The sequence below is a fragment of the Eptesicus fuscus genome, chromosome 4, assembly GCF_027574615.1.
Source record: "Eptesicus fuscus isolate TK198812 chromosome 4, DD_ASM_mEF_20220401, whole genome shotgun sequence".
NCBI lineage: Eukaryota > Metazoa > Chordata > Mammalia > Chiroptera > Vespertilionidae > Eptesicus > Eptesicus fuscus.
Genome location: NC_072476.1, coordinates 49,591,742 through 49,618,922, shown reverse-complemented (window position 1 = coordinate 49,618,922; position 27,181 = coordinate 49,591,742). Strand labels below are relative to the sequence as shown.

General features: G+C 38.3%; 1 protein-coding gene across 2 annotated transcripts in view; it reads left to right on the top strand.

The window, feature by feature from the left end:
* Positions 1-27,181, top strand: part of FER (FER tyrosine kinase) — a 302,725-nt gene that overhangs the window by 174,217 nt on the left and 101,327 nt on the right. For both annotated transcript variants that reach the window (XM_054715017.1, XM_028149768.2), the window contains exon 14: positions 22,242-22,298. In XM_054715017.1, the coding sequence (XP_054570992.1) occupies positions 22,242-22,298 (57 nt within the window). The remainder of the gene's footprint in view (positions 1-22,241; positions 22,299-27,181) is intronic.

The following is a 27,181-nucleotide window of genomic DNA, read 5'->3' as shown; positions in this document are numbered from 1 at the left end:
ATGAAATGATCTTAATGCCCTACTGTCTGCCTCATAAGGCTCTTATGAAGAGCATGTAAGTAGCTTTGTAAAACTTTATTAAACAGCCCGGCCAGTGTGGCTCAGTGGTTGAGCATTGACCTATGAACCAGGAGATCATGGTTTGATTCCCAGTCAGGGCACATGCCCGGGTTGTGGGCTGGATCCCCAGTGGGGGCTGGAGAGGCATGCAGGAGGCAACCGATCGATGATTCTCTCTTATCATTGATGTTTCTATCTCTCTCTCCTCCCTTCCTTTCTAAAATCAATTAAAAAAAAATTTTTTTAATGATTAAACACCAAACCCTAGCTTGTTTTGTTCAGTGGTTAGAATGTCAACCCATGAACTGAAGGGGTCGGTTCCAGGTTTGACTCTGGTCAAGGGCACATACCTGGGTTGCAGGCTCAATTTTTGGCCCTGGTCGGGTTGCATGCTGGAGGCAATCAATCTCTCTATGTCTCTTCCCCTCGCTTCCACTCTCTGAAAATCAGTGGAAAAAATATCCTTGCGTGAGGATTAACAAAAAACATTATAAAACAAAACCATGAGGTGATCTTAGAGTATATCAGAATGGATACTGGGTAGCATTCCCAGTAAAGCACCAGCACACACTGGGCTCTGGCAACTACTTCTGCCTTCCATCCCTTTATTGCTAGGAACAGTAATGACTGCTCACTGTGCAGTTTCTTGGAAACTAACCACCCCTGGTTTACTCCCTTAATCCTAACCATGCTTCTATTAGCAGTTCCTTTTTTAAAATATATAATTCTATTGACTTCAGAGAGAAAGGGAGAGGGAAAGAGAGATAGCAACATCAATGATGAGAGAGAATCATAGATCAGCTGTCTTCTGCACACACCCCACACTGGGGCTCAAGCCTGCAACCTGGGTACGTACCCTGACTGGGAATCAAACCATGACTTCCTGGTTCATAGGTCGATGCTCAACCACTGAGCCATGCTGGCCAGGCTAGTACACACACACACACACACACACACACACACACACACACACACTCTCATACATATGCAATACTAGAGACCTGGTGCCTTAAAGTCGTGCACTGGGAGAAGATCCCCAGCCTGGCCTGTGCCCTCTTGCAGTCCGGGACTCCTCAGAGGATGTCCGCCTGCCAGCTTCCTTTCTGAAATCAATAAAAAAATAAATTAAACAGTCCTAGCCGCTGCCCCCTCCATGCCCTACACTGTGGATTGAGCCCACAACCCAGGCATATTGCCCTGATGAGGAATTGAACCATGATGTCCTGGTCCATAGGTTGATACTCAACCATTGAGCCACCTTGGCCGGGCTGAAATTCATATTTTTTAATTCCAAAAAGCAATTTGGAAGTTCACATTCATTTAAAGATCTGAAACATTCACTTACAAAACGATATACCACGTAGTTAACATAGAATATGAAATAATAATTAATATTGGTAATGACTCACAAGCAGGAATTTCAGATTTAGAATATGCTTGTTACTTGGCATTCCTGATTCCAGACCAGAAGCTAATGAGGAAAAATTGTAATCTACCTACTTTTATTTTACTTTGCAGTACAAATGTCCCCTGAAATTAGACTAAATAGTTATTTCCAAACTTTACCATTTTTCTCAAGCTCAAAATGTTTTCAGTTTGTTCGATCTTAGCAGTTGATCTTGCTTTTTTCTTCTAAGAGCCTGGAGAGGAAACTCCTGTGCACTCCTACCAACAATTATTTTCACCTGTTCTACCCTCCGACTTTCTCTCTTGTTTCAGCTCTTACTCATTCACCTCACCTGCTCTTAGATTTTTCATTTTCTCTGATTAACTTACTGTTATGCACTGCACGTTTGTGGCCCAAATGACTATTAAGAGGAGGGGCCTTTGGGAGGTAATGTGGTTCAGATGGGGTCATGAGGGTGGAGCTTATATCGCGGGATTTGCGTCCTTATAAAAAGGGAAGGCGCATTCTCTGCCACTCTAGGAAGAGTAAGAAGGCACTTGTCTCCAACTGGGTTCTCACCAGATACCGGCCGTTGAATCAGCAGAACTGTGAGATATACATACTTGTTTTTTAAGTCACTTAGTCTATGGTATATAGTTATAGCAGTTCCAATGAAGTTAAGTACCAACCTTATCCCATCTCTTTTCACCTTCCTTGGGCCTTCGATATGTCAATTTTCTCTAGTTTTAGAAAATACTTTTCTTTTCCCCCTGCAGTCTTTCTTCAGCCACTCCTTCCTAATGGCCAAAGCTTTCATTCACAGTCTTCCCCTTCAGTTTTTAAAATAGCTCATGTCTTTCCTTTTTTAATAAAGTAGCATCATTTATCTATTGTATTGTGTCAATTTTTCTCATCAACTACTCATTTGAAACCCACCAAAAAAGACTGCTATTCTACCCTGAACACCTTACTAAAAATGAACTCTCCAGTGTCTGAGAGGACTTATTACTAGCTTCATGACCTCTTCTTAATCCTCAGCCTATTTGAAACCTCGGCTACTTTTAGAAACTTCGGACCACTTTTTTATAGAAACCACCTTCTCCTTTGCTTTTGGCTTCTTTCAGGGTGCAGTCCTCTGTTGGTTCTGTGTCAGTTAGGTATTCCTGTGCAATACACCACCTAAAAACTTAGCGTCTTACAACAGGGGTCGATTTCTCGTGATTCTGTGGCTCTGCTGATTTGGCGTGGGCTCACGCATGTGTTGGCACTCAGCTGACAAGTTAAGGGGTGGGCTCCAATGAGAGAGCTGAAAGGACTGGTTTTAATCCCAGGCTTCTTCACATCTTCATGCTCTTAGTGTGTCTAAGCTGATGAAGACAGAAACTTCAAGGCCTTGAGGTCTGGACTTTATAACCTGCATTCTACTGCATCTGCCACAATCTGTTGGTCATCCACACTTTGGTAGGAAAAGTGTGGGTATTAAACAGTATACCACAGTTCTTAACGTTGGAAAACATACTCTGTTTTCTTTTTTTTTAAATTGATTTCAGAGAGGAAGGCAGAGGGAGAGATGGAAACATCAAATGATGAAAGAGAATCATTGATTGGCTGCCTCCTGCACACCCTACACTGGGGCTCAAGCCCGTAAACCAAGCATGTACCCTGAATGTGAATGGAACTGTGACCTCCTGGTTCATAGGTCAATGCTCAACCACTGAGCCATGCCGGCCGGGCTGTTTTCTATTTTGACTCTCCACTTCTGTTCCTCTTTAAATGTTTTGTGCTCCCATTTTCTTACCAGTCTCATAAGGTTTTGACCAATAATTATATTTGTCTCCAAGGATCAACATCTGGATTTGGGTGTCCCAAATTAAAAGAATATTTATCTTCATTCTTGACCCCACACTTTCACTTCTCTTCCTGAGTTTGTCCTGATCCATGACATTACATTATCATCTGTGCTGTTATGCAAGCTAAATTTTGGGGGTATATTTTCTCTTCTCCAGGGTCCAGTTGCTCATGTAGTTATGCTGACTATAAATCTTAAACCTTTGCAACACTCATTTATATACCAAGCTCTCTTCTTCAGATTTCTGTATTATCTTTACTTTACTCTCATTGTAATGCTTTTGAATTTTGAACATTTATTTCTCGACACAAATAATATGAATTTATTTTGAAAAATGAGAAGTGTGATTATGCAAAAATACAAAAGAAATGAATCATTCTCTTCTGTATTTTTGATACTTAGTCATAGTGCTCATGTAACACATTCTATATTGTATTTGTCCATTGTGAACGTGTCTGTGACTGTGAGCTTGAATGTAGAGATCATGTGCTAATATATTTGAATCAAGGAATAGCTTGGTAAAACACTTAGCAGATGAGGTTAGTGAAGATAATGATTACATCAAAGATACTAGTAATGTTCACATAGACCAATACAACTCGGCTGGGTTCACAATTAAATGAAAAGAGGATGGTTATGGAGAATTGGGGAATTGCTTATTTAGGTGGCTTTTCATAGCAGGGGTAGGAAACATCATCTTTGTTGACTGATAACTTTGATATGTGCCCATTAAAATGTTGTTTACCTATCTTGAGACTAAATCTGCAACTTTACTACTAATTTAGTCCTTTTCCAATCCCCCCTGCCTTCCTAACTTGTTTCTAAGTAAAAGCTATTATTTTTAAAACAGTCACTTTTCTTCATGTACTATGATGACTAGAAAGTCTTTCCTAACGTCGCTTTCTTTGACACCTGGTGGTGTTGCTTGTGATGACAATGCGATCAGCAGGAGGCCTAGAACTTGATATTGGAGAGGTGTGTTCAATGAGAGACATATTTGTCTTGATAGGAAACTAAATGAATGTAGAGGTGGCAGATGAAAATAAATGCTAACTAATTTCCTTTAAATTATGAGTACTTTTTATCCTTTTCTTTTGCTTTTGCCAAAACGGAAAAAGAATTCAATAAGGATAAATGCTAGAAAAGTCTATGAGAATATGATGAATAATGAAATAAAGAAAAATAAGAAACTCTACAGTCTCACTTAACAGACTTAAAATGGCAAAAGCAGGGCCATTAGAAGTAAAGACTGTCTTTGCATACTTAAATCGCTGATCCTCAGTGCTGAGAACCTGTTATTAGCTTAGCGATGATGGAGTCTGAAGTGCATTTTCCGAATTTAGTGTTATCTTTGTTTTTAAAGGAATCTTTTTAAATACTGATTTTTTTTTAGCTGCTTCGTCAGTAAGTTTATTACTTCTTTATCTGAAAAATATTCATAGAAAATTGTGGCTTGCCCTGGTCTGTGGCTCAGTGTTTAGAGCATTGGCCTGTGCACTGAAGGGTTTCAGGTTTGATCCCCGGCCCAGGTCCGGGTGCATGTGGGAGGCAACCAATCCCTGTATCTCTCTCACATCGATGTTTCTCTTTCCCCCTCTGGTAATCACTATAGTGCTGTCTGTGGCTATGATTTTTTTGTTTTGTTTTGTTTTGCTTAATCCCTTCACCTTTTCTACCCAACTCCCCAACACCCCTCCCCTCTGACAGATGTCGGTCTGTTTCTATATCTATGAGTCTGTTTCTATTTTGTTTTTGTTGTTGTTTTTCATAATCATTTATTCCCTCTATGCCCTCTTCCATCTCCACCCATCCTCCTCCACTCTTGCAATCACCACACTGATGTCCATGTTCATGAGTTCTCTCTCTTTTTTGCTCAATACCTCCACCCCTCCCACCTCAAACCCCCATGCCCAGCTTATTTTGTTCATTAGATCCCCCAGGTAGGTGAAATTATATGGTATTTGTCTTTCTCTTACTGACTTATTTCACTTAGCATATATCCATTCTTGGTGTTGCAAAAGGTAAGTTTCTCTCTCCTCTCTTTCTCTCTTTTTAAACTGCTGAGTAATATTCCATTGTATAAATGTACCCCAGCTTTTTTTATCCACTCATCTACTGATGGGTACTTGGGGTGCTTCCAAATCTTGGCTATTGTAAATAAAGCTACAATAAACATATGGGTATATATAGTCTTTCTAATTAGTGTTATATTCCCAGAAGTGTCGTCATTGGATCATTAGGCAGTTCTATTTTTTAGTTTTTGATGAAACTCCATACTGCTTTCCATAGTGGTTGTACCAATCTGCATTCCCACCAGCAGTGCATAAGGGTTCCCTTTTCTCCACATCCTCAATAACACTTGTTGTTTGTTGATTTATTGATAATAGTCATTCTGACAGATGTGAGATGATATCTCATTGTGGTTTTAAATTTGCATTTCTCTGATGATTATTGATGTTGAGCATCTTTTCATATGTCTGTTGGCCATCTGTATGTCTATTTTAGATCCATTTGTCCATTTTTAATTGGATTGTTATTATGATATTGAGTTGTATGAGTTCTTTATCAATTTTGGATTTAACCCCTTATCAGATGTATCATATGTTCTCCCATTCAGTGGGTTTTCTTTTCATTTTGTTGATGGTTTTCTTGCTGTGCAGAAACTTTTTAGTTTAATGTAGTTCCATTTGTGTCTTTTGTTTGTTTTCTTTGCCAGAGGAGATATATCAGAAAAAATATGAGAGAGAGCCCTTTTCTAGGTGTCCTTTTTCTCTCTGTTTAAGGCCTGAGTTTTAGTAAGTGTGTATAATACCAGGTGGGTACTTGATATGTCAGGCTGATCACTTCATAAGGTATATGAACATCTAATCATCATTGTATACCTGAAACTAATCTAAAATATATTTATGATAGATAATGACATAGCTTGTTATCATCAAGATAATCCTGGAGGAAAAAATTCTAACAATGCAGCAATTTCCTAAAAATATTTAAAAATTTATTTCTTTTGGAATTGGCTGCAAAGTAACTTTTCAAGTAACATAAAATGGCTATTATTTCTGTGCAGTCAAATAATTTTTTACCTAGTTTGACCACTTACCACATGTACCAGATTTCATTATAAATAATTGACTTTATGAAAAATAAATCTACTTATGTAGGCTGACATTGGAAATTATCTTAATTTCTCAAACCATTTTTTAAAATGGATTTCCAAACTTGCTTTGAGCAAGATCAGTATTTGTGGAATAAGTTTACTTTGAAATTGTGCTTTAAAAAATAAGTAATACTAATTGATGGCCATATGTAATATAGCATAAATTTAGTTCAATATTTGTTCTCTACCACAATTGTAGAAATAAGATAAAAATTTCTATGTATAAATATTCCATAGACCAACTTAAAAGAGAAATGAGCCAACATTCTTTTACTCTTACATAATAAAAAGAGAGATAGTCCATCGAATTATTAATTGTTGAGATCAGGGGAGGAAGTAATCGGTAGTTTTATAACGTTCTTTAGATTATAGTTTTCTTCTTAATAACTTGGAGGACTTTTGTGTCACTAAATTTAGCATGCTGGAAATCTTTCCTGGGTAGAGAATTTGATATGTGAGAATATTTATGTTTTGTCCAGCTATTATATCCCTTTGTGAGTTTTTGGCTTATAATTTGTTTCCTCACTCCTCTTTTTGACTTTATGTTTATGTAACCAGGAGTTCAAAGTAAAAATTGCATTCTCACTTTCGTGAGCACTCTGAGAAATCTTGGCTTTCAGCCACTTTGCCAGCAAAAAGCTTTCTTACTGATGAACTAACTCCTTTTGTTTGTTTATCTTACTTGTATAACTGTGGTGAATTAATTGCCTCAAGAGTTTTGACATTTTCTTCCTTTCTTGATTTATTACCAGAATGTGTTAAAATGATTATTTGATTCACTACTGAGTGAAATGAAGTTTTTATTACTCTCAAATCATAAAAACCATCATGTTCTTGCTATACTGGTAACCAGGAATTAAGGAACCATTTTACCTTTATTCCCCTTAAATTCAAATTTTGTTAAGTGTTTTGCTTCACATTGTAAGCAGAAAAATTCTAGTATAGTTACTTTACTCATCTGTTATCACAAGTGCCAAAATATTTCACACCTACCTCATGATTAGATTTAGAGATAAACGACTTACTTTTGCTGCACTCAGTGCTATCCTATTATGATTTTTATTAATAAACTTAGATTTTTTTTTAGCAGGTTTGCAGGAACAGTGTAAAATTTAAATTTTGACTAACTATAGGCCTTTTAAGTTGTCTTTGACTTGCTTAACATGTTAAGCGCCCAGCTTGTTTTGTCTTCTGGACGGAAGGTATAGTGTCAATCACCAGTGTCTGACAGGGCCTTAATGTGTTAAGAGTGATGTCAGGGGCTGTAATGTTAGACTCGGCTGTGGAATCTTCCTAGATCTTTCTTTAATCTTGAAAACAAGGAATTTATAGTCAGATACAATTTATCTGAGGAGATACAGTTTGATACAAAATTCCTAGTATATACTTACATATATTTAAACTAGTGTCCCAGTGCACAGATTCATACACATTGAAAGGAAATTAATTAGAAGAAATATTTTAATATTGCTATTCGCATCTTGCTTATGAAAAGAAAATAGGATTGTACCGAGTCTCCTGGCTACCTACTACAGGACTTCTGTGAGGATCAAATGAGATGAGGCACGGGAAAATGCTTCACAAACATTTAGTTAAACTGTAAAATGATTGCACCTGGCTATTTGTTCCGGGCTGAAGAAATTCCAAGGAGGCTAGTCACTAGGGAGAGGAAGCCAGGCATTGCGTTGCTACTTGACATGATTACCTGGTGCCCACACCCACTGTTTCCAGGCTGGGCTGGGCTGTGGGCCACGTTTTGCGCCATGGGGTGTTGGCAGTGTAGGCTGTTATTTGGTGGGGTGTTGCTCTGGGGTGGTGGCAGGGCCTGTGTCCCATTTGGGGAAAGCCAAGTGTTGGTTTGTCAGCGCCAAGTGCGTGGTGCCGTTTATTTTTAAACTAGGGGCCTAGAGCACGATATTTGTACACAGGTAGGGTCCCTAGGCCTGGCCTGCGGTCAGGGCTGATCTTCCCAGCTTCCAGCAGCTGGCCCTTCTCCCCCTCCCCCCACCACTGCCGCTGGTTGCCCTCTGTGTGTGGGGCGACTGATGGGGCAATCGGATCTCCAGTACCACCCACTTATGCTACCACCCACCCCCCAGGTCCCGGTTCCCCATTGGGTGATTGGAGCCTGCCAGCCTGCTGGCTGGGGGGAGGGACCGAGAGGTTGGCCATTCTACCCCGCTCGCTGGTCCCACCCCTCGCCACCACCAGTCGCCCTCTGTGTGTGGGACAACCTGCAGGGCAATTGGGGCCCTGGCACCGCCCACATCTGCCACCACCCACCCCTGGTTCCCCTTTCCCCATCGGGTGATTGGGGCCTGCGGGCTGGGGCAGCTCCTGTGTTGACCATCTGCCCCCTGGTTGTCAGTGCACGTCATAGCCAACTGGTCATTCTGCTGACCGGTCGTTCTACTGTCTGGTCGATTTGCATATTACACTTGTATATATAGATGGCCAGTGTGCATCATGGCAGCTCCTGTATTGAGCATCTGCCCCCTAGTGGTCAGTGCGCATTGTAGCTACAGGTCAGATGGATGGACACTTAGCCTTTTATATGTATAGATAATTGTCAAGTAATTTAAGAAATTTTAACTCACAACTGGAATTTATTTTTTATTTTTAGTATTCTATCATTTACTAAGTTGTGATGTGCTAAAAATTAGATATTTTTAATATGCTGAATAGAGTGTATATTAGAATATTCACCTAAAAGTAAACTTTCTTATTGGCCAATTTCTCCTTACCTACTAGTTTTTAGTTTATAATTAAAGATTGTCAGTATTTCTCTTGATATATTATCAAATTACCAAGGTTTTAGGATAAATACTATATATCTCATCTTGTAAAGTAGGTAATGTTTACTAAACTATAAGTCTAATACAAATAAGATTGATTGAAATGCAAATGATTAGTTTCCTTTGATTTGGTAGGTATTTGTGAAACATGACCTTGTAAAATATGTGCATTTTTTCTAAATGTTGTCTTTTTGTTATGTCGCTGTAAGAAATATAATCCAACAATTATTTATTTAATACCAAGTATATATGTGTCAGACATTACAATGCAGACAAAGCCCCTAGAAGTGTACAGCTTACCTTTTAGAGGGAGGAGATATAGGAAGGTAAATAAATTAAAGATGATTATAAGTTAATCTAATCTAATAATAGACAAATATGCAAATTGACCATACCTCTGACACACCCACAAGCCACGCCCACCATCCAATCAGAGAGAGTATGCAAATTAACCCAAACCAAGATGGCTACAGCCACAGAGAACAAGGTTTCCTAGGTAACAGAGGAGGCCAAGCTTTCCGCCTGCCATTTCCAGGCCTAAGCCTCCACTCAAGCTACAAAGTTTCAATTATAGAAGGTAAACAAATTCAAACAAATGGCGGCAGAATGGAGCTTGAGAGAGCAGGCCAGGGTTGCCGCCAGCAACAGGGGAAGCAAAGCTTTCCGCACACTCTGGCCGGGCTCACCTGCTTAAGGCAACATAGTTTCAGTTATAACCCCAACACAATGGCTGCGGCCTCGGAGGGAGCCCCAGGCTTGGCTTGGCTCCGCTCCAGGCTACAAAGTTTCAATTGTAGAAGGAAAATAAATTCCAGATACCAGGGCCTCCGCTTGGATTACCAGAGGGTGTGGCCGGCCTGCAAACCACCACAGGCCCCTCACTCAGGCCGCCCCACACCCCAAGGGAAACCCCACCTGATCTGGGACGCCCTTCAGGGCAAATCAGCTGGCCCCCACCCCTGTACCAGGCCTCTATCCTATCTAATAAAAGAATAATATGCAGATTGATCATCACTGCAACACACAATATAGCTGCCCCCTTGTGGTCAAAGATCCTGCCCCCATGTGGACACAAGATGGCCACCACAAGATGGCCAGCAGGAGAGGGCAGTTGGGAGGCACCCGGCTTGCAAGGGAGGGCAGTTGTGAGGGATCAGCCCTGCAAGGGAGGGCAGTTGAGAGGGACCAGGCCTGCAAGAAAGGGCAGTTGGAGGTGATCAACCCTCCAGGAGAGGGCAGTTAGGAGTGACCAGGCTGGCAGAGGAGGGAAGTTGGGGGCAAATAGGCTGGCAGGGGAGCTGTTAGGCATCAATCAGGCTGGCAGCGGAGTGGTTAGGGGGTGATCAGGCTGGCAGGCAGAAGCGGTTAGGGCCAATCAGGAAGGCAGGCAGGCAAGCAGTTGGGAGCCAACAGTCCTGGATTGTGAGAGGGATGTCCGACTGCCCGTTTAGGCCCGATCCCACTGGGTAACAGAGGAGGCCAAGGAATGCAAGGGTCTTAATTACAGATCTTTTAAAGAAGATCACTTACAATTCTCTCCTGGTGCATTCATAATATATATGAGGTGAGGATAGAAGCAAGAACTCTCCACTGGGATCGGGCCTAAACGGGCAGTCGGACATCCCTCAAGGGGTCTCATATTGGAGAGGGTACAGGCTGGGCTGAGGGAGAACCCCCCTCCGTGCACGAATTTCGTGCACCGGGCCTCTAGTATTTCTATAAAGGAAACAAGGGAAGTGATGATGTCCTTGGGCCCAGGAGTTTATGCAGCTTCCCGGTGGCTCCACTTAGGCACTGTGCCTACATGTAGTTTGTAGCAGCCAGAATGTGTGCCCATGTGTAGTTTAGCATCCCCTTCAAGGTCTCCAGGGGTTCAGATTCTCTGTCTAAGCAACCCTAAGTCCACTTCCATTGCCTGCCCAGATCTCTTACTTGTCCTCTCAAGGGTATACCATCTGAAGGGTAGCTAATAGGTGGCTGTTGGTGGGACATGTGGATGCAGTTTGGATGTGCAAGATGGGATATCTACAGGAACATACCTGCTAGGCTTTTGAAGAATAAAATGGAATCAAGAGTGGGAAGGAAAGAGGTCAGGCTTGGAGTGTGAGTCCTAGAGCAGACTTTTCCTATATTGCCATGTTCAAGTGCAAACCTCTTGGGAAATGAATAATGGACTTCCCAGGTTGTTAGGAAGGTACATTTTTGTTCAAGTGATGTGATGGAACATGTTATATTTAATAGTTTGTTGACTTGATATATAACTTTTACATATTTAGACATACGATATTTGGCCCCACAAGTGATAATGACATAATATAGAAATATAGTACTACATTTTGAATTCCATTTTAGTTAGGATGGTCAGATAAAATTGTATCTTTTCTGAGGAGATACAATTTGAGTCAAAGATCTGGAGCATGAAAATTGGCACCTATGCAAGAAATTACAGAGATAAACAAATTCTAGGTAGAGTGACTTTGTAGTACAAATGTACAGAAGTTCAACATCAACAATAACTGAAGCCTTAGTCTGTATTAAGAATGAAAAATTCCTAGGGGAGTGTGGAGCAAGATAAGGAAAGAGATCTGTAGGAACCAGATTATGCCCTAGTATACTATAGAATAGGGTTTGCATTTTATTCCAAAACCTATGTGACACTATTGGAGGGTTTTAATCAAAGGAATGCAAGGGTCTTAATTACAGATCTTTTAAAGAAGATCACTTACAATTCTCTCCTGGTGCATTCATAATATATATGAGGTGAGGATAGAAGCAAGAACTCTCCAATGACTGTTATAGTGGTCTAGGGGTTAAATAATGTCTGCTTGGTTTGAGTGGTGGGATGAGAGATGGAGAGAAAGTAGATGAGTTGTCTTTTGGAAGTAGTTCCAACATTTTCTGATGGCTTATATGTGGGCAATGAGATAGAGAAAAGACTCAAGAATGACTTAAGATTTTTGGTTTGAGAAACTGGATGGATGGTAGTTACACTTGCGGAAATGGAGTACACTGTGAGAGGGACACATTTTTGGTTGAGGCAGGAACAGAGTTCTATTGTGAACATAGTTAATTTTAGACAGACATAGATACTATTAGACACAAATAGAGATGTCAAACATATAATCATATATCCAAGTCTAGAGCTCAAGGGATCAATGTGGACTCTGTTTCTTGAATATACCAACACTCTTCCAATGTCTCAGAGCATTTGTTCCAGCTAAACCTTCTGTCTGGATTATTCTGTTTCTTCTCAGCTTAAAGGCCAATCTATTTAAATTATTCCCTCCACATTTATTCTCAGTCTCGGTATTGTTTGTGTTTTGTATCTTTTTTTTTTGTAATTTACAAACTTCCTTTCACTGTTTTCTCTCCTTAAGAAGAAGGGCTTTGCTTCTCTCACCTTCCAGCCAATGTCTAAGACAATACCTGTCACTTAATAGATATTCAGTAAATACTTGAATGAGTATCTGAGCAGGGTAATGATTTGCTTAAAAGGAAAGATAAGGTGTTTTCGGTAGATGGGAATAAGAGGTGATGGATTCCCCACTCCCGTGAGGCTTGAGGGATCTTGAGTAGGAAGAATAGTTAATATTCAGTAAGCACTTATTGTGCCTTAGGCATTGTGCTAAGCATTTTATAAAAATCTCATTTATATTTAGAACCACTCTGTATAGTAGCTACTGTTTTTCCTCTTCATTTTGCAACTAAGGAAGCTGACTCAAAGAGGCTGAGTTGATGAAAATCACACAGCCATATTTAAAGCCCAGTAGTTTGATTCCACAGCCTGCTCTCTTAACCACTACACAGCACAGAAGGCTCATGCTGCAGTGCCTTCCATTATTTAGTTTCCTTATGGAGCTATGGAAGAGGGTTCTAATAAAGCCCATGGAATTGTCTGCAGTACCACTCAGCAGCCTTTTGTCAGTGTCAGGCTCTAGAAATATCTTCACTAGCCCAACAAAATGACTCCACCATATACTCCTTGAGGAAAGGACAAATGTCCCTCCTTACAGACCTGTTCCTCATGAAGCTGACACCCCTCCAACAGTAGAGTGGAGAGAGGTCCCCAGGAGCCAGGCCCTAACCCACTTTAACTCACAGACACGTCTCCTTTCCAGTTAGCCATGGGTAAGGGAGCCAGACCCACTCAATAGAGACCCCGGGTTCTTAATGGCCAAAGTGTGTGGGGGTAGGGAGGAACAAGGGTAGATGCTAAGACTAAAAGGAAAAAGCTACAAGTCTCATCTTCTTTTGCTCTTTAGGGATAAAGGTACTTTCTGTTCTCCCTTTCTTCTGTTCTTATTGGTCAATAAACTCCTAAAAGCGGAGTCTAGACTTTGTTCTCATTTTAATGAACCCCTTTGCCTTTTACATTCTGTATGTTAAACTGAATCCCATTAGCAAAAGGGATAAATCTAAGACATGGAATTTTCAGATGAATAAGATGTTTTTTGGTAGGAATTTGGTAGACCAAATTGACCCTGAATATTTTCCCAGCTGATTATTTTCAGTCACTCAGTTCCCAGAACCTAGAAAGAGTCTGTATCTGCATTTTTTTTACTTATACCAGCTGCATGTCTGCCTTTGAGTGTGTAACTGCTGGCTCTGACAGTTTTATTTAAGAAAAATGACATTCTAACATTAAGATGAAGGAAAATGAGTTAAAAATATTAATATATGTACAGAGAATTATGCAGCCTTTATTTCAATTAATAGTACACTAATAGAAACAGAATTTCATTATCTAAGTAGGGAAATCGAGTAGACATTAATTTAAAAATACAAATTAAAATTCTCTGTACAAAAACAGGATAAAAATATATCATACACATAAAAACTTCTTTTTTTTGTAACTTGCAAATGTAATGAAATATTTTCTAAGGTGATAATTGGAATTGTCTGCAATACTACTGCAGAAGACCATTTTTGGTGAAAAAGAACTTTGGGATTATTTAAAATTAATTTATAGAGTATTAAAACAAGTATTCAATTACTAAAAACTTCTCAGATGAATGCCAGACGGGCAAGACTACTTTGCATACTTAGCAACAAAGATTTTTACTCTAATAATTTTAATGACAAAGCTGATCAAATCCTGAATAATCCTTGGACTCTAAAAATATGGCATGCCTGAGATTTGAATGGAACAAATGTGCTAAGCAGGCTAAGCCAGGTAATGAAGCAGACTGACTGTGAACTTGTTTATAAAAGAAATGTAGAGATAGCAATTATTTCTCAGTATGAATAGTAGAAAAATTATAGTCCCTGACAATCATTTTATGTTCTGTATTGTGGCATTTTGTTAATTATTCCTACTTAGGATTATATGTTGGGCTTGTGGCTTCAAAATAAAGGCTTTGAAATGTCATATTGTCAATATGCTTAGCAACTCATCTGTTTTAGGTGTTAAATCTTTGTGGTGAGAAATGTTTAAAAGTCTGCATTTAAATTTTTGTCTTTTTTTTTTTTTTTTTTTGCTATTACACTGGATAATCACTCCCATACATTTGACCATGATGTGGATAAAAGCTTATATTTCCACTATTTCTGGAAGCTAAATTCTCAAGTTGGACCTACATGGCATTGGCTCTTGCATCCAAATAGGTTGTATTATTGTTCTGTATTTGTTTGTATTTGTTTAAGGCAGATGTAATAAAGAAAAAAATTCTAAAGTGAAAATGTTGTTCTGTATTTGTTTAAGGCAGATGTAATAAAGAAAAAAATTCTAAAGTGAAAATGTTGCATTAAAATATCTCATTTTTTAGTCCTAGCCGGTTTGGCTCAGTGGATAGAGCGTTGGCCTGCAGGCTGAAGGACCCCAGGTTCCATTCCGGTCAAGGGCACATGCGGACTCCATCCCCAGTAGTGGTCATGCAGGAGGCAGCCAATCAGTGATTTTCTTTCATTGTTGTTTCTATCTCTCCCTCTCTCTTCCTCTCTGAAATAAATACAAATATATATTTTTTAAAATCTCATCTTTAGAGAACTCTTTCTATTTGAATTTTGAACATTGGGAAGACCTATGAGAATCGAATAGATAGTTTTGTAGCCATGTTAGAAGTATTCTTGTAGATGGTCTTTTTCCCTGGAGAACGGAATAGAATCAAAGTGCAGTGTTTATTTACATCATACTCCTAATCACTAACTTACCTGCTTGAGATTCAACTTGAAATACATCCCTGTACCCATGTAAAGCCCTTTGGAGGGATAACTTGAAGATGTGCAGCCATCCCAGAGTGCTTTGGCAGGGATTGATTGGTGTAGTTAGTAACAGCCATCTGCACCCCGTGGCAATCCACCAAGAAGCGTGATTATCCCCCAGCCCGGCGGCCTGGGCTGGTTGTCTTCTGCAGGTGAACAAAGGAGAAGCTGCTGCGTGGCTGTTTTGTTCACTTCATTTAAAATCGCTACCTTTGTGAGGCTCAAGTAATTCTACGTTTTAGCTTTTAATATTTTAAAGCTGTAATTAAGCTTTATTTCCCATTTTTATATCTCAGGCCCACTGTTATACCTATTCACGGATAAACCTGTTTTTACAAGAACATAATGTTTTCATGAAAGTGGAGAATACTCTAATAATGGCTAAATGTTGATTCCTTGTGTTTTGATGATTTCTTTAAATTTTAAAAGAAAAATTGGTAGAGTTACTATGGAAAAAGGGTAACATTGTCATGCATTATCTAGTGACAATAAATGGTCTTGTGATGGAAGTATGAATTATATTTTCAGATTATATATATAAAGTAAATTTTATATTCTGCCAGGTATATAAACCATTTTACTTGATGACAACTTGAAAGTTTTATTTTTTCACCAAAAAGGATTGTTCAAAAGCTTTAAATTAGATTATAATCTAGTAAATCCTGTGAGTGAAGCACAATCTATAATTGATTAACATAGCAATAATTTGCTGAAAACAAAGTATAAAAATATAAACTATATAAAACAAAGTTATAAACAGTAAGAAGTGAGAAATCTTTAGGATTAGAACTGGAAATTTGAAATAGAGTGTTGCACCCATTTCCTTCCAGTTAATTAAAACTGACAGTTGCATGACAGTCAGTCTCTGAACTTGAAAGAGTCATATGCATCACTTTAAATTATTCTATTTTTTAAAAAAATATTTTATTGATTTTTACAGAGAGGAAGGGAGAGGGATAGAGAGTTAGAAACATCGACGAGGGAGAAACATCAATCAGCTGCCTCCTGCACACCTCCTACTGGGGATGTGCCCACAACCAAGGTACATGCTCTTGACCAGAATCGAACCTGGGACCTTTCAGTCCGCAGGCTGACGCTCTATCCACTGAGCCAAACCGGTTAGGGCGACAATTCTTTTAACACTTGAAAAATATTGTGCCACTTTCATCTGCACTCCATAGTTTCAGAGTAAAATCTGTCCTTTAATTGGTGTTCTACTATAGGTGTGTCACTTCTCTCTGGCTGCTGTCAAGACTTTTCTTTGGCTTTAATTTTTCTGATTAACTTTTATATGTTTTAGCTTGGATTTTTGGGTTTACCCTATGTAAGATTATCTCAGGTTTTTGAATTTGTATGTTTGTGTCTTCTACCAAATTTGGGAAGTTTTTAGCCATTATTTCTTTAAATGGTCTTTCAGCATCCCTCTTTTCGCCTCTTCTTCTGGGACCATGATGGTACAAATGTTGCATCTTTTGCTATTATCCCACAGGTTCCTGAGGTTGTTTAATTTTCTGCCCAGTCTAGTTTCTGTTTGTTGTTTAAATTGGGTAAATTATCTTGATTTGTCCTCAAGTTCAAAAGTTCTGTCTTCTGTTATCTTCACTTTACCAGTTCATTTACTGAGGTTTTTTTTACCTTAAAGTTTTATATTTTCCACATGTTTTTTTTTCTTTTTTTTTTTTTAACAATATGTTTTATTGATTTTAAAAGAAGAGGGAGGGAGAGTGAGAAGGAGAGGGAGAGAAAGAAACATCCATTGGCTGCCTCCTGCACACCCCCAGGATCGAGCCTATCACCCTGCCATGTTTCCTGATTTAGAATTGAACCAGCAACTTTTTGGTGCACAGGACAATGCTAGTCCAACTGAGTCACACAGGCCAGGGCTGTTTCTTTTTTATAACTTCTGTTCCTATTGCTTAAACAATCTGTGTTTGCATTTATTTCAAGAGAAATTGATTGTGGAAGCATTTTTATGGCTGCTTTGAAATTCTTGTCAGATAATTCCAACATCTAATCTACCTCAGTATGGATGTCAGTTGACTGGTGTTTCTCACTCAGTTTGAGATTTCTTGGCTTTTGGGATGATGGATGATTTTTTTTGTACCATGGACATTTTATTTGTTTTGTTAGGAGACATTGGTTCTATTTACATCTTTTATTTTTTGCAGGCAGTTACATTTAGCATGCTGGTCCTGGCCTACTTGCATGGGCTGTGGTTTCAATGACAGCTTAAATTTTTTAGAGCGTTTGTGGCATTTCTTTTCTTCTTCTTCTTTTTTTTTTTTTTGTTCAGTCAGTACAGATTCTTTTTTAATTTTTTTATTTTTTAAAGTATGACACATAGTAGTACATATATCTCCTCTCCCCCCCCCCATGACTTTTCCCCAGCCTTCCCTAGCCCCTGCCGCATGCCCTCATCCCACTCCCCCCAGTGTCTTGTGTCCGTTAGTTGTGCTTATATGCATGCATACAAGTCCTTCAGTTGATCTCTTTCCCCCAGCCTTCCCGCTGTAATTTGACAGTATGTTCGATGCTTTACTGCCTCTGTATCTATCTTTTTGTTCATCAGGTTATAATGTTCTTTATTTTCCATAAATGAGTGAGATCATGAGGTATTTTTCTTTCATTGCCTGGCTTATTTCACTTAGCATAATGTTCTCCAGTTCCATCCATGCTGCTGCAAAAGGTAAGAATTCCTTCTTTTTTATAGCAGCGTAGTATTCCATTGTGTAGATGTATCATAGTTTTCTAATCTACTAATCTACTGATGGGCATTTAGGCTGTTTCCAAATCTTAGCTATGGTGAATTGTGCTGCTATGAACATAGGGGTGCATATATCCTTTCTGATTGGTGTTTCTAGTTTCTTGGGATATATTTCTAGAAGTGGGATTACTGGGTCAAATGGGAGTTCTATTTTTAGTTTTTTTGAGGAAACTCCATATTGTTCTCCACAGTTTCTGCACCAGTCTGCATTCCCACCAGCAGTGCACAAGGGTTCCTTTTTCTCTGCATCCTCGCCAGCACTTGTCATTTGTTGATTTGTTGATGATAGCCATTCTGACAAGTGTGAGGTGGTACAGCATTGTTGTTTTGATTTTCATTTCTTGGATGATTAGTGACTTTGAGCATGTTTTCATATGTCTCTTGGCATTCCTTTGTCTTCTTTCGAAAAGTATCTATTAAGGTCCATTGCCCATTTTTTGATTGGGTTGTTGATCTTCCTTTTGTTAAGTTGTATGAGTTCCCTGTAAATGTTGGAGATTAAACCTTTATCGGTGATAACATTGGCAAATATGTTCTACCATTCAGTGGGCTTTCTTGTTGCTTTGTTGATGGTTTCTTTTGTTGTGCAGAAGCTTTTTATTTTGATGTAGTCCCATTTGTTTATTTTCTCTTTAGTGTCCATTGCCCTAAGAGCTGTATCAGTAAAGAAATTGTTTCAGCATATGTCTGAGATTTTGCTGCCTGTGGATTCCTCTAGTATTTTTATGGTTTCCCGTCTTATGTTTAAGTCCTTTATCCATTTTAAGTTTAAATGGTATAAGTTGGTGGTCTAGTTTCATTTTTTTTGCATGTATCTGTCCAATTTTCCCAACACCATTTATTGAAGAGACTGTCTTGACTCCACTGTATGTTCTTGCCTCCTTTGTCAAATATTAATTGAGCATAGTGGTTAGGGTCAATTTCTGGGTTCTCTGTTCTATTCCATTCATCTATATGTCTGTTCTTGTGCCAGTATCAGCCAGTTTTGAGAACAGTAGCTTTGTAATACAGCTTGATATCTGGTATTGAGATCCCATCTACTTTGTTCTTGTTTCTCAGGATTGCTGCAGCTATTTGAGGTCTTTTTTTATTCCAGATGAATTTTTGGAGAGTTCTTTCTAGGTCTGTGAAATATGCCATTGGTATTTTAATGGGAATTCATTGAATCTATAGATTGCTTTGGGTAGTATGGACATTTTAATGATGTTGATTCTACCAATCCATGAACATGGTATGTTCTTCCATCTGTTTGTCTTCCTCTATCTCTTTTTTTCAGTGTCCTGTAGTTTTCCGAGTACAGGTCTTTTACCTCCTTAGTTAAGTTTATTCCTAGGTATCTTAATTTTTTTGGTGCAGCTGTTCTGTGGTTGCCTCAGTTGTAACTTTTCAAGCTTCCAATAAGATCCACTTTCCCCTTCAAGATGGTGCGGTCTCTGCATCCTAGCCGGTTGCTCTGAGAGGGAACCCAGCTGCAGTGGGGGCTGCCCAGTCAGGGGAACCCCATCCAGCAGTCCCCTGCCTTCTCCTGGAGTTTAGCTATCCCTTAACTCGGCCAACAAATACTCCCCGAGCGACCCTCAGCTGTTCTTTCTTTCTGCTCCGGGACAAGGCTCGGGACCCGTCTGTTTATTCCGCCGCCATTTTTTCTTTCTTTCTGAATTAGCTTTCTAGAAACATAGCACTCAGTGTATCATAGAGTAATGTCATAGATTAATATCTAAGAAAAAATGCATGTCCTTGAGTATGCTCCAATTTCAGTTGAAGGACTGGAAATCTTAAAAAATTTTTACAAATTGCATGATATTTATTCAGGTTATAGATGTTGGTTCTATTATTTGATCCTTCTTTTTAGTTACCTGAGATGATTTACTCATATAATTTAGACTCAGAAAATTATTGTACTCAGTTTTATTTTAAATGCAATGTTCTTTGACTGGTCTTTTCAGCACAGTAAAAGCTAAGCACTGTAACAGGAGACAAAAGATTGAGTTTCTTATCCCAACTCTCACATCAGTATTTGTGTGACCATGGAAAAGAGTTTTGCAAGTGCCCTGCTATTGTCTGTATCCCTAGTAAATTGATATTCATTGCTGAATAGTAATTAATTGTCAGAATATAAAAAAATTTGTGTGTCAGTTCTGGTTTTGCTGGACATTGAAATTTTTTTCTAGTTTTTGGCTATTATAAATAGAGCTGCCTCAAACATTTTTTATGTATTTTTGTCGATTTATATTTTCATTTCTCTTGGGTTTATACCTAGGAGTGTAATTTCTGAATCATAAAGTAGATATATATTGTCTTTCAGAATGGCTTGTACCATTTTACATACTAATGGTGTATGAGGACTCCACTTTTTCTATATTCTTGTAATCTTGTGGCATTGTTAATCTTTTTAATTTTAGTATCTAATATGTATGGAATAGCCTCTAATTGTGATTTGTATTTGTATGTCACTGAAGACTAATGATGATGTTAAAAATATTTTTATATGCTTATTATCTATTTTCTTAAAATTTTTTACCCAATTTTTAAAAAATCTTGATTGTTGAAAGTGTTACATAAGTTTCCTTTTTCCCCCATTAACCTATCCCCTGCCGTTCCCACCCCCCAGCACATGCACTCACCTCCCTACTGTCTGTGTCCATGGGTTATACTTATATGCATGCATATAAGTCCTTTGGTTGCTCTCTTACACTCCCTCCCCACCCGTTTCTTAAAATCGGGTTGTTGTCATCTTGTAAGTTCTCTATATGTTGTACATACAAAATCAATGTTCTCTCAGATTATAGTTTACCTTTTCATTTTTAAAAAAGTTATGCCTTTGAAGAACAAGTGTTTCTAATTTTGATGAATTCCAATTATTTGTTTATGTTATAGTTAGTGCTTTTTGTATCTATCAAAATCTTTGCCTATTCATATAGTTGTGAAGATATTCCTCTATGTTTTCTTTCAGGTCCTTTATAGCTTTAATTTTGTATTTAGATTGAAAGACTGTACATGTAAATTGTTGTTTTTTGAAATCAGTTGATGTAACAGAGGGTGGTGTTTGAGTGTTTGTCATATGGTGTTTCTGATGGTAAAGTACTTCAAATGGCTGTCCAGGACATTTTAAGCCATAGTTAGGGTGGCTTTTTACTTCAAGATGTTTATTTACTTATTACAACTCATTCTATAGATCATAACTACATTTCAACATGTGTAATGGGGGGAATACTACATTTTAACATTAATTAAAAACAAATCCTGAATAAAATATATCACTCCGGGATTTTCTTTTCCTTCTCTGACTCTTCCCTGCATAACTCAATTGTTCTGTCCCTCGCTTTCTTCCTCTCTCCCCATTCCTTTCCCTTGCTTCATTTCCTTTTCTTTTTTAAATCTGTATGCCTTTATAACATTATGGCATTATGTGGTTTAATATGAAATTTTTAAGATGGTAAACTGTTCCCTAAGCAGTAATTAGTTCTTGAGATTAGATAATGGGTGGCATCACTGGTCTTATGTACCCAAGTTTTGTTTATTACACTTCAGGAAATTACTTAGGCAAGATATGGGACTACAATGCAGTGTCATTAACAGCTATCACTCATGGCCAGTTTATTGTGGAAAAATTAGCTCTTAGTAATGTGGTTTGGGTACAAGAAGAATTCTCTATGATCAAGAGAGAATTGGAAATTTTGTGTTATCAAATGAAATTCTCTCATGTACTTATGACACAGCTCTTTTGAAATGACAAATAATAACATAGTCTAAACTTTATGGGGAGAGAAAAGTGCATGCTATGTTCTAGTTACAGGGATGTCGTCATTTGAAGATTTCTGATAGAAGTTTGCTATATAATGTAGATTTTTAACATATCTTGTATAGTAACATAACTTAGATCTGCTTTATAGCCTCCTGATGTTACAACTTATTAGTGTGCTGTAGATTTAATGGTTCGGTCTGTTTCCCAATACCTCAAGTGCATCTTAAAGGAAATGTACTCTTACTTGGGCTTAAAAACTGTTGTTGTTTTTTCTTTGCCATAGGATAAGAAATGGGTTCTCAATCATGAAGATGTCACATTGGGTGAATTACTGGGAAAGGTATGTAATCAAGTGAGGTAAATAACTGACAGTCTTTATAGTGATTGCGAACTCTCTAGAGTCTTTATTTTCCTCCAGCCCTTCTTATGTTCCAGCACACAACAAGGCACCTTCCACATTAACTGGAAGAGCACAGTAGCACATCTGGGATGGTCACTGAAATAGATGTGTGAAAACCTTTGAAAGGTTTAAAGATGATCTTTTACTTTTAAAAACTATCATGTGTAATCAGAAAATGTAAAATACTGCTCTTTGGGATTTCAAAACTCTGTATAGAATCACAGTATATAACACCATTGGAAATGTTATTTTATCTAAATATTGTATGAACAAGACACATATTTCAGTATAAAGATTCATTTTGTAGCTAGATCTATTAATGGTTAGAAGTCCCTTTCTTCCAATCTAGTTGGAAGTTTCAATTCATAGGCCATTTGAAAGTATTATATCTAACAATAATGGCAAACATTTGATAATCAAATGGACTACTTGCAAATTTATTGTCCTATCTAATAATAGACAAATATGCAAATTGACCATACCTCCAACACACCCACAAGCCACGCCCACCATCCAATCAGAGCGAGTATGCAAATTAACCCAAACCAAGATGGCTACAGCCACAGAGAGCAAGGTTTCCTAGGTAACAGAGGAAGCCAAGCTTTCTGCCAGCCGTTGCAGGCCTAAGCCTCCACTCAAGCTACAAAGTTTCAATTATAGAAGGTAAACAAATTCAAACAAACAGCGGCAGAATGGAGCTTGAGAGAGCAGACCAGGGTTGCCGCCGGCAACAGGGGAAGCAAAGCTTTCCGCACACCCTGGCCGGGACCACCCGCTTAAAGCAACAAAGTTTCAATTATAACTCCAACAGAAATGGCTGCCGAAACCCCAGGCTTGGCTCCACTCCAGGCTACAAAGTTTCAATTGTAGAAGGAAAATAAATTCCAGATACTAGGGCCTCCGTTTGCGTTGCCAGGGATGCCCCACGCCCCAAGGGAACCCCACCCTGATCAGGGACACCCTTCAGGGCAAACCAGCTGGCCCCCACCTCTGTACCAGGCCTCTATCCTATCTAATAAAAGAGTAATATGCAGATTGATCATCACTGCAACACACAATATAGCTGCCCCCATGTGGTCAAAGATCCTGCCCCATGTGGACACAAGATGGCCCCCACAAGATGGCCAGCAGGAGAGGGCAGTGGGGAGGCACCCGGCCTGCAAGGGAGGGCAGTTGGAGGTGATCAACTCTGCAGGAGAGGGAAGTTAGGGGTGACCAAGCCGGCAGAGGAGGGAAGTTGGGGGCAAACAGGCTGGCAGTAGAGTGGTTAGGGGGTGATCAGGCTGGCAGGCAGAAGCGGTTAGGGGCAATCGGGAAGGCAGGCAGGCAAGCAGTTGGGAGCCAGCAGTCCTGGATTGTGAGAGGGATGTCCGACTGCCCGTTTAGGGATCCGACTGCCCACTGGGATCGGGCCTAAATGGGCAGTCGGACATCCCTCGAGGGGTCCCATATTGAAGAGGGTACAGGCTGGGCTGAGGGACAACCCCGCTCCGTGCACGGATTTCGTGCACCGGGCCTCTAGTTTATTTATAATTGAGTACCAATGGTAAATGTTACCTTCTTTGTCAATGGCTTAATTAGAGATGTTTCCATTAAATATTTTTAATTTATTTTCATAATGCAATGTGAAAAAAAGTAAACTCAAGATATTTTGTGAAAACTATCACTGATACATTTCTGAGTTATCAGTATTAGACTTAAAGCTCAGTATGTTAAGTGAAAAATGATTATTCATTACTTTTTGTTTGAAATGTAAGCATGATGACTTGACAAAATGTTTCCTATTTTTTAACTGTTACATATTTTAAGAAAGTAAATTCCTGTTGAACTGATCTACTTCACAGGGTTCTTATTAGTATTTTAAAATCTCTTTTCAAAATGGAAACATGAAATACTCCTGGCTAGCAGGGTTTGTTGACTGCAATTACTTATTTAGAAAGTAATTTCTAAAGCATTTCAAGCTAAAAGCATTAGGTGATGTGTTTATTTCCTCTGTTATATGCTTGTCATTCTTAAGGAAATATTTCTTCTTTCTATTACTTTGGGTCAATAACTCAGTAGTACTGATTGGACCAAAAATTATTAAAAAGAAATTAAATTAATTTCCATGAAAATATAATTAAAAATAAATTGTCAAATTAAATCACTTACTGAAATATCATGTGTTGAAGGGGACAGATTTTTTTAGTACTTGGGAAAAAACCATAATATTTCAATTACTTTTATGTTTAGTTGAATATGTGAAATAATAGTATATCAGGAGGAATTTTAGCCTCTATTTTCTTAATAAGGGTATTTCAAAGAATAGTTATTTTTCTCAATGATAAGGCAGTAGCATGATGTCAATTTCAAAAATATTTAATCATTTTAATAAAAGACTGCAACTTCAATGATAATGGTATAGCTTCATTTCAGCTAATACTGTAAATAGAAAATGATTTGTTATTTAATATTTTCACTGCCAATTCTGTACAAATACTTATAATGTACTGTATATTAGTGGTAATATACAGTAAGGTTGAGACAAGAATTCTAATTTTTTGAGTACTATACTCTTACTAGACCGTTCTTGATGTGTAATTGGTGTTCAATGAATATTTTACTCAATCCTCAAATCCTCAGTAAACAATGCCCTTTTGGAGCTTTTATTCTATCTAGGAGGGGAAGGCTGATAAACAAAAAACACAGTAAATAGTAAATTTTATAATGTTAAAGGGTGCTGAGTCCTGTGGAAAATACTGGGTTTAGGAGTGTGCTATAAGTATAAGTTGCCATTTTTAAAAGGGAAATTTGGGTAAGCCTGATTAAAATTGTTACTTTCAAATTAAAACTTGGAGAGGAGGGATTTAGCCATGGACATCTAAGGAAGAGGGTTCTAGACAGAGGCAGTAACCAGTGCAAATTTCATTTGAAGAGCAAGGGAGATCATTTGGCTGTAACTGAGTAAACAAGGAGGAATGTGATAGGACAGGAAGCCAGTGAGTTGATGAAGGTATAAGTCATGTAGTGCCTTGTAGGCATACTGGTTTGCAGTTGGGAATGATCTAGTGACAAATTTATGATTTGGGAGGGAGAGATGAGAAGTGGTAGAGTAATGTCATTGAGTAGATAAGAGTAAATTTAATTTACAATGGAGAATTGACTTCAGTAAGAACACAATAGTTCATTTTTATAACAGCAAGGAAGATTGGTAGATGGGTAAATGTAGGGCTGAGAGCCTGAAAGTTCTCTTTACTAGTAGATTGCTTCAGTTTCTCAGTGTACTAACAAGCAAGATTATCAGCTAAGAATAAAGATGGAGGGAGGAAGAGTAGGGGACTTAAGAAGAGAGTAGAAGGGGGAAAGCCATTATTTAGAAGAATGAGAGTGTGAATTTTCTACAGAATTGTAATATGATTATTGAACAGCATAAAGGAGATTTGTGTTCATGCATTTTTAAAAAAATAATTCTTTATTGTTGAAAGAATTGTGTTCATGAATTTAAAGTGAAACCAGTCAGCATGGATGTGGGCTTTCTTCAGTTGCATTTAGCTGCATAAGTGCAGAGTAGAAGTGTAGCATTTAATTTGGGTTGTAGATTTGACAAGGGAGCTCAGCATATTGAGGAACAAAAAAGTTGCCAATGTATGGTAAGTAGTTGTAATTATTATTTTTAAAAAATAAATCTTTATTGTTCAAATTATTATAGTTGTTTTCTTTTTTCCCCCCATAGCTCCCCTCCACCTGGTTCCCACCCCACCCCATGCCCTTAACCCTCCCCCCCACTGTCCTCGTCCATAGGTGTAAGATTTTTGTCCAATCTCTTCCTGCATCCCCTACACCCCTTTCCCCCTGAGAATTGTCAGTCCACTCCCTTTCTATGCCCCTGATTCTATTATATTCACCAGTTTATTCTTTTCATCAGATTTTTTATTCACTTGAATTTTAGATTCACTTGTTGAAAGATATGTATTTGTTGTTCATAATTTTTATCTTTACCTTTTTCTTCTTCTTCCTCTTCTTAAAGAATACTCTTCAGAATTTCATATAATACTTGTTTGGTGGTGATGAACTCCTTTAGCTTTTTCTTGTTTGTGAAGCTCTTTATCTGACCTTCAATTCTAAATTATAGCTTTGCTGGGTAGAGTAATCTTGGTTGTAGGTTCTTGCTATTAATCACTTTGAATGTTTTTTGCCACTCCCTTCTGGCCTGCATAGTTTCTGTTGAGAAATCAGCGGACAGTCATATGGGTACTCCCTTGTAGGTAACTGTTTTTCTCTTGCTGCTTTTAAGATTCTCTCTTTGTCTTTTGCCCTTGGCATTTTAATTATGATGTGTCTTGGTGTGGTCCTCTTTGGATTCCTTTTGTTCGGGGTTCTCTGCACTTCCTGGACTTGTAAGTATATTTCTTTCACCAGGTAGGGGAAGTTTTATGTCATTATCTCTTCTAATAGGTTTTCAGTATCTTGCTCTCTCTCTTCTTCTGGAACCCCCATAATTCGGATGTTGGTACACTTGAGGTTGTCCCAGAGGCTCCTTAGACTATCTCACTATCTTCATATTTTTGGATTCTTTTTTTTTTTTTTTTTGCTTTTCCAATTGGTTTTTTTTTTGCTTCTTCATATTTCAAATCTTTGACTTGATTCTTGGGATCCTCTAGTCTGCTGTTGGATCTCTGTATATTATTCTTTATTTCAGTCAGTATGTGCTTAATTTCTGATTGGTCCTTTTTCATATCCTTGAGGGTTTCACTAAATTTCTCAGAGGTTTCTAGAAGATTCTTGAGTAACCTTATAACCATGGTTTAACTCTATATCCAGTAGTTTGTTTTCCTCCATTTTTT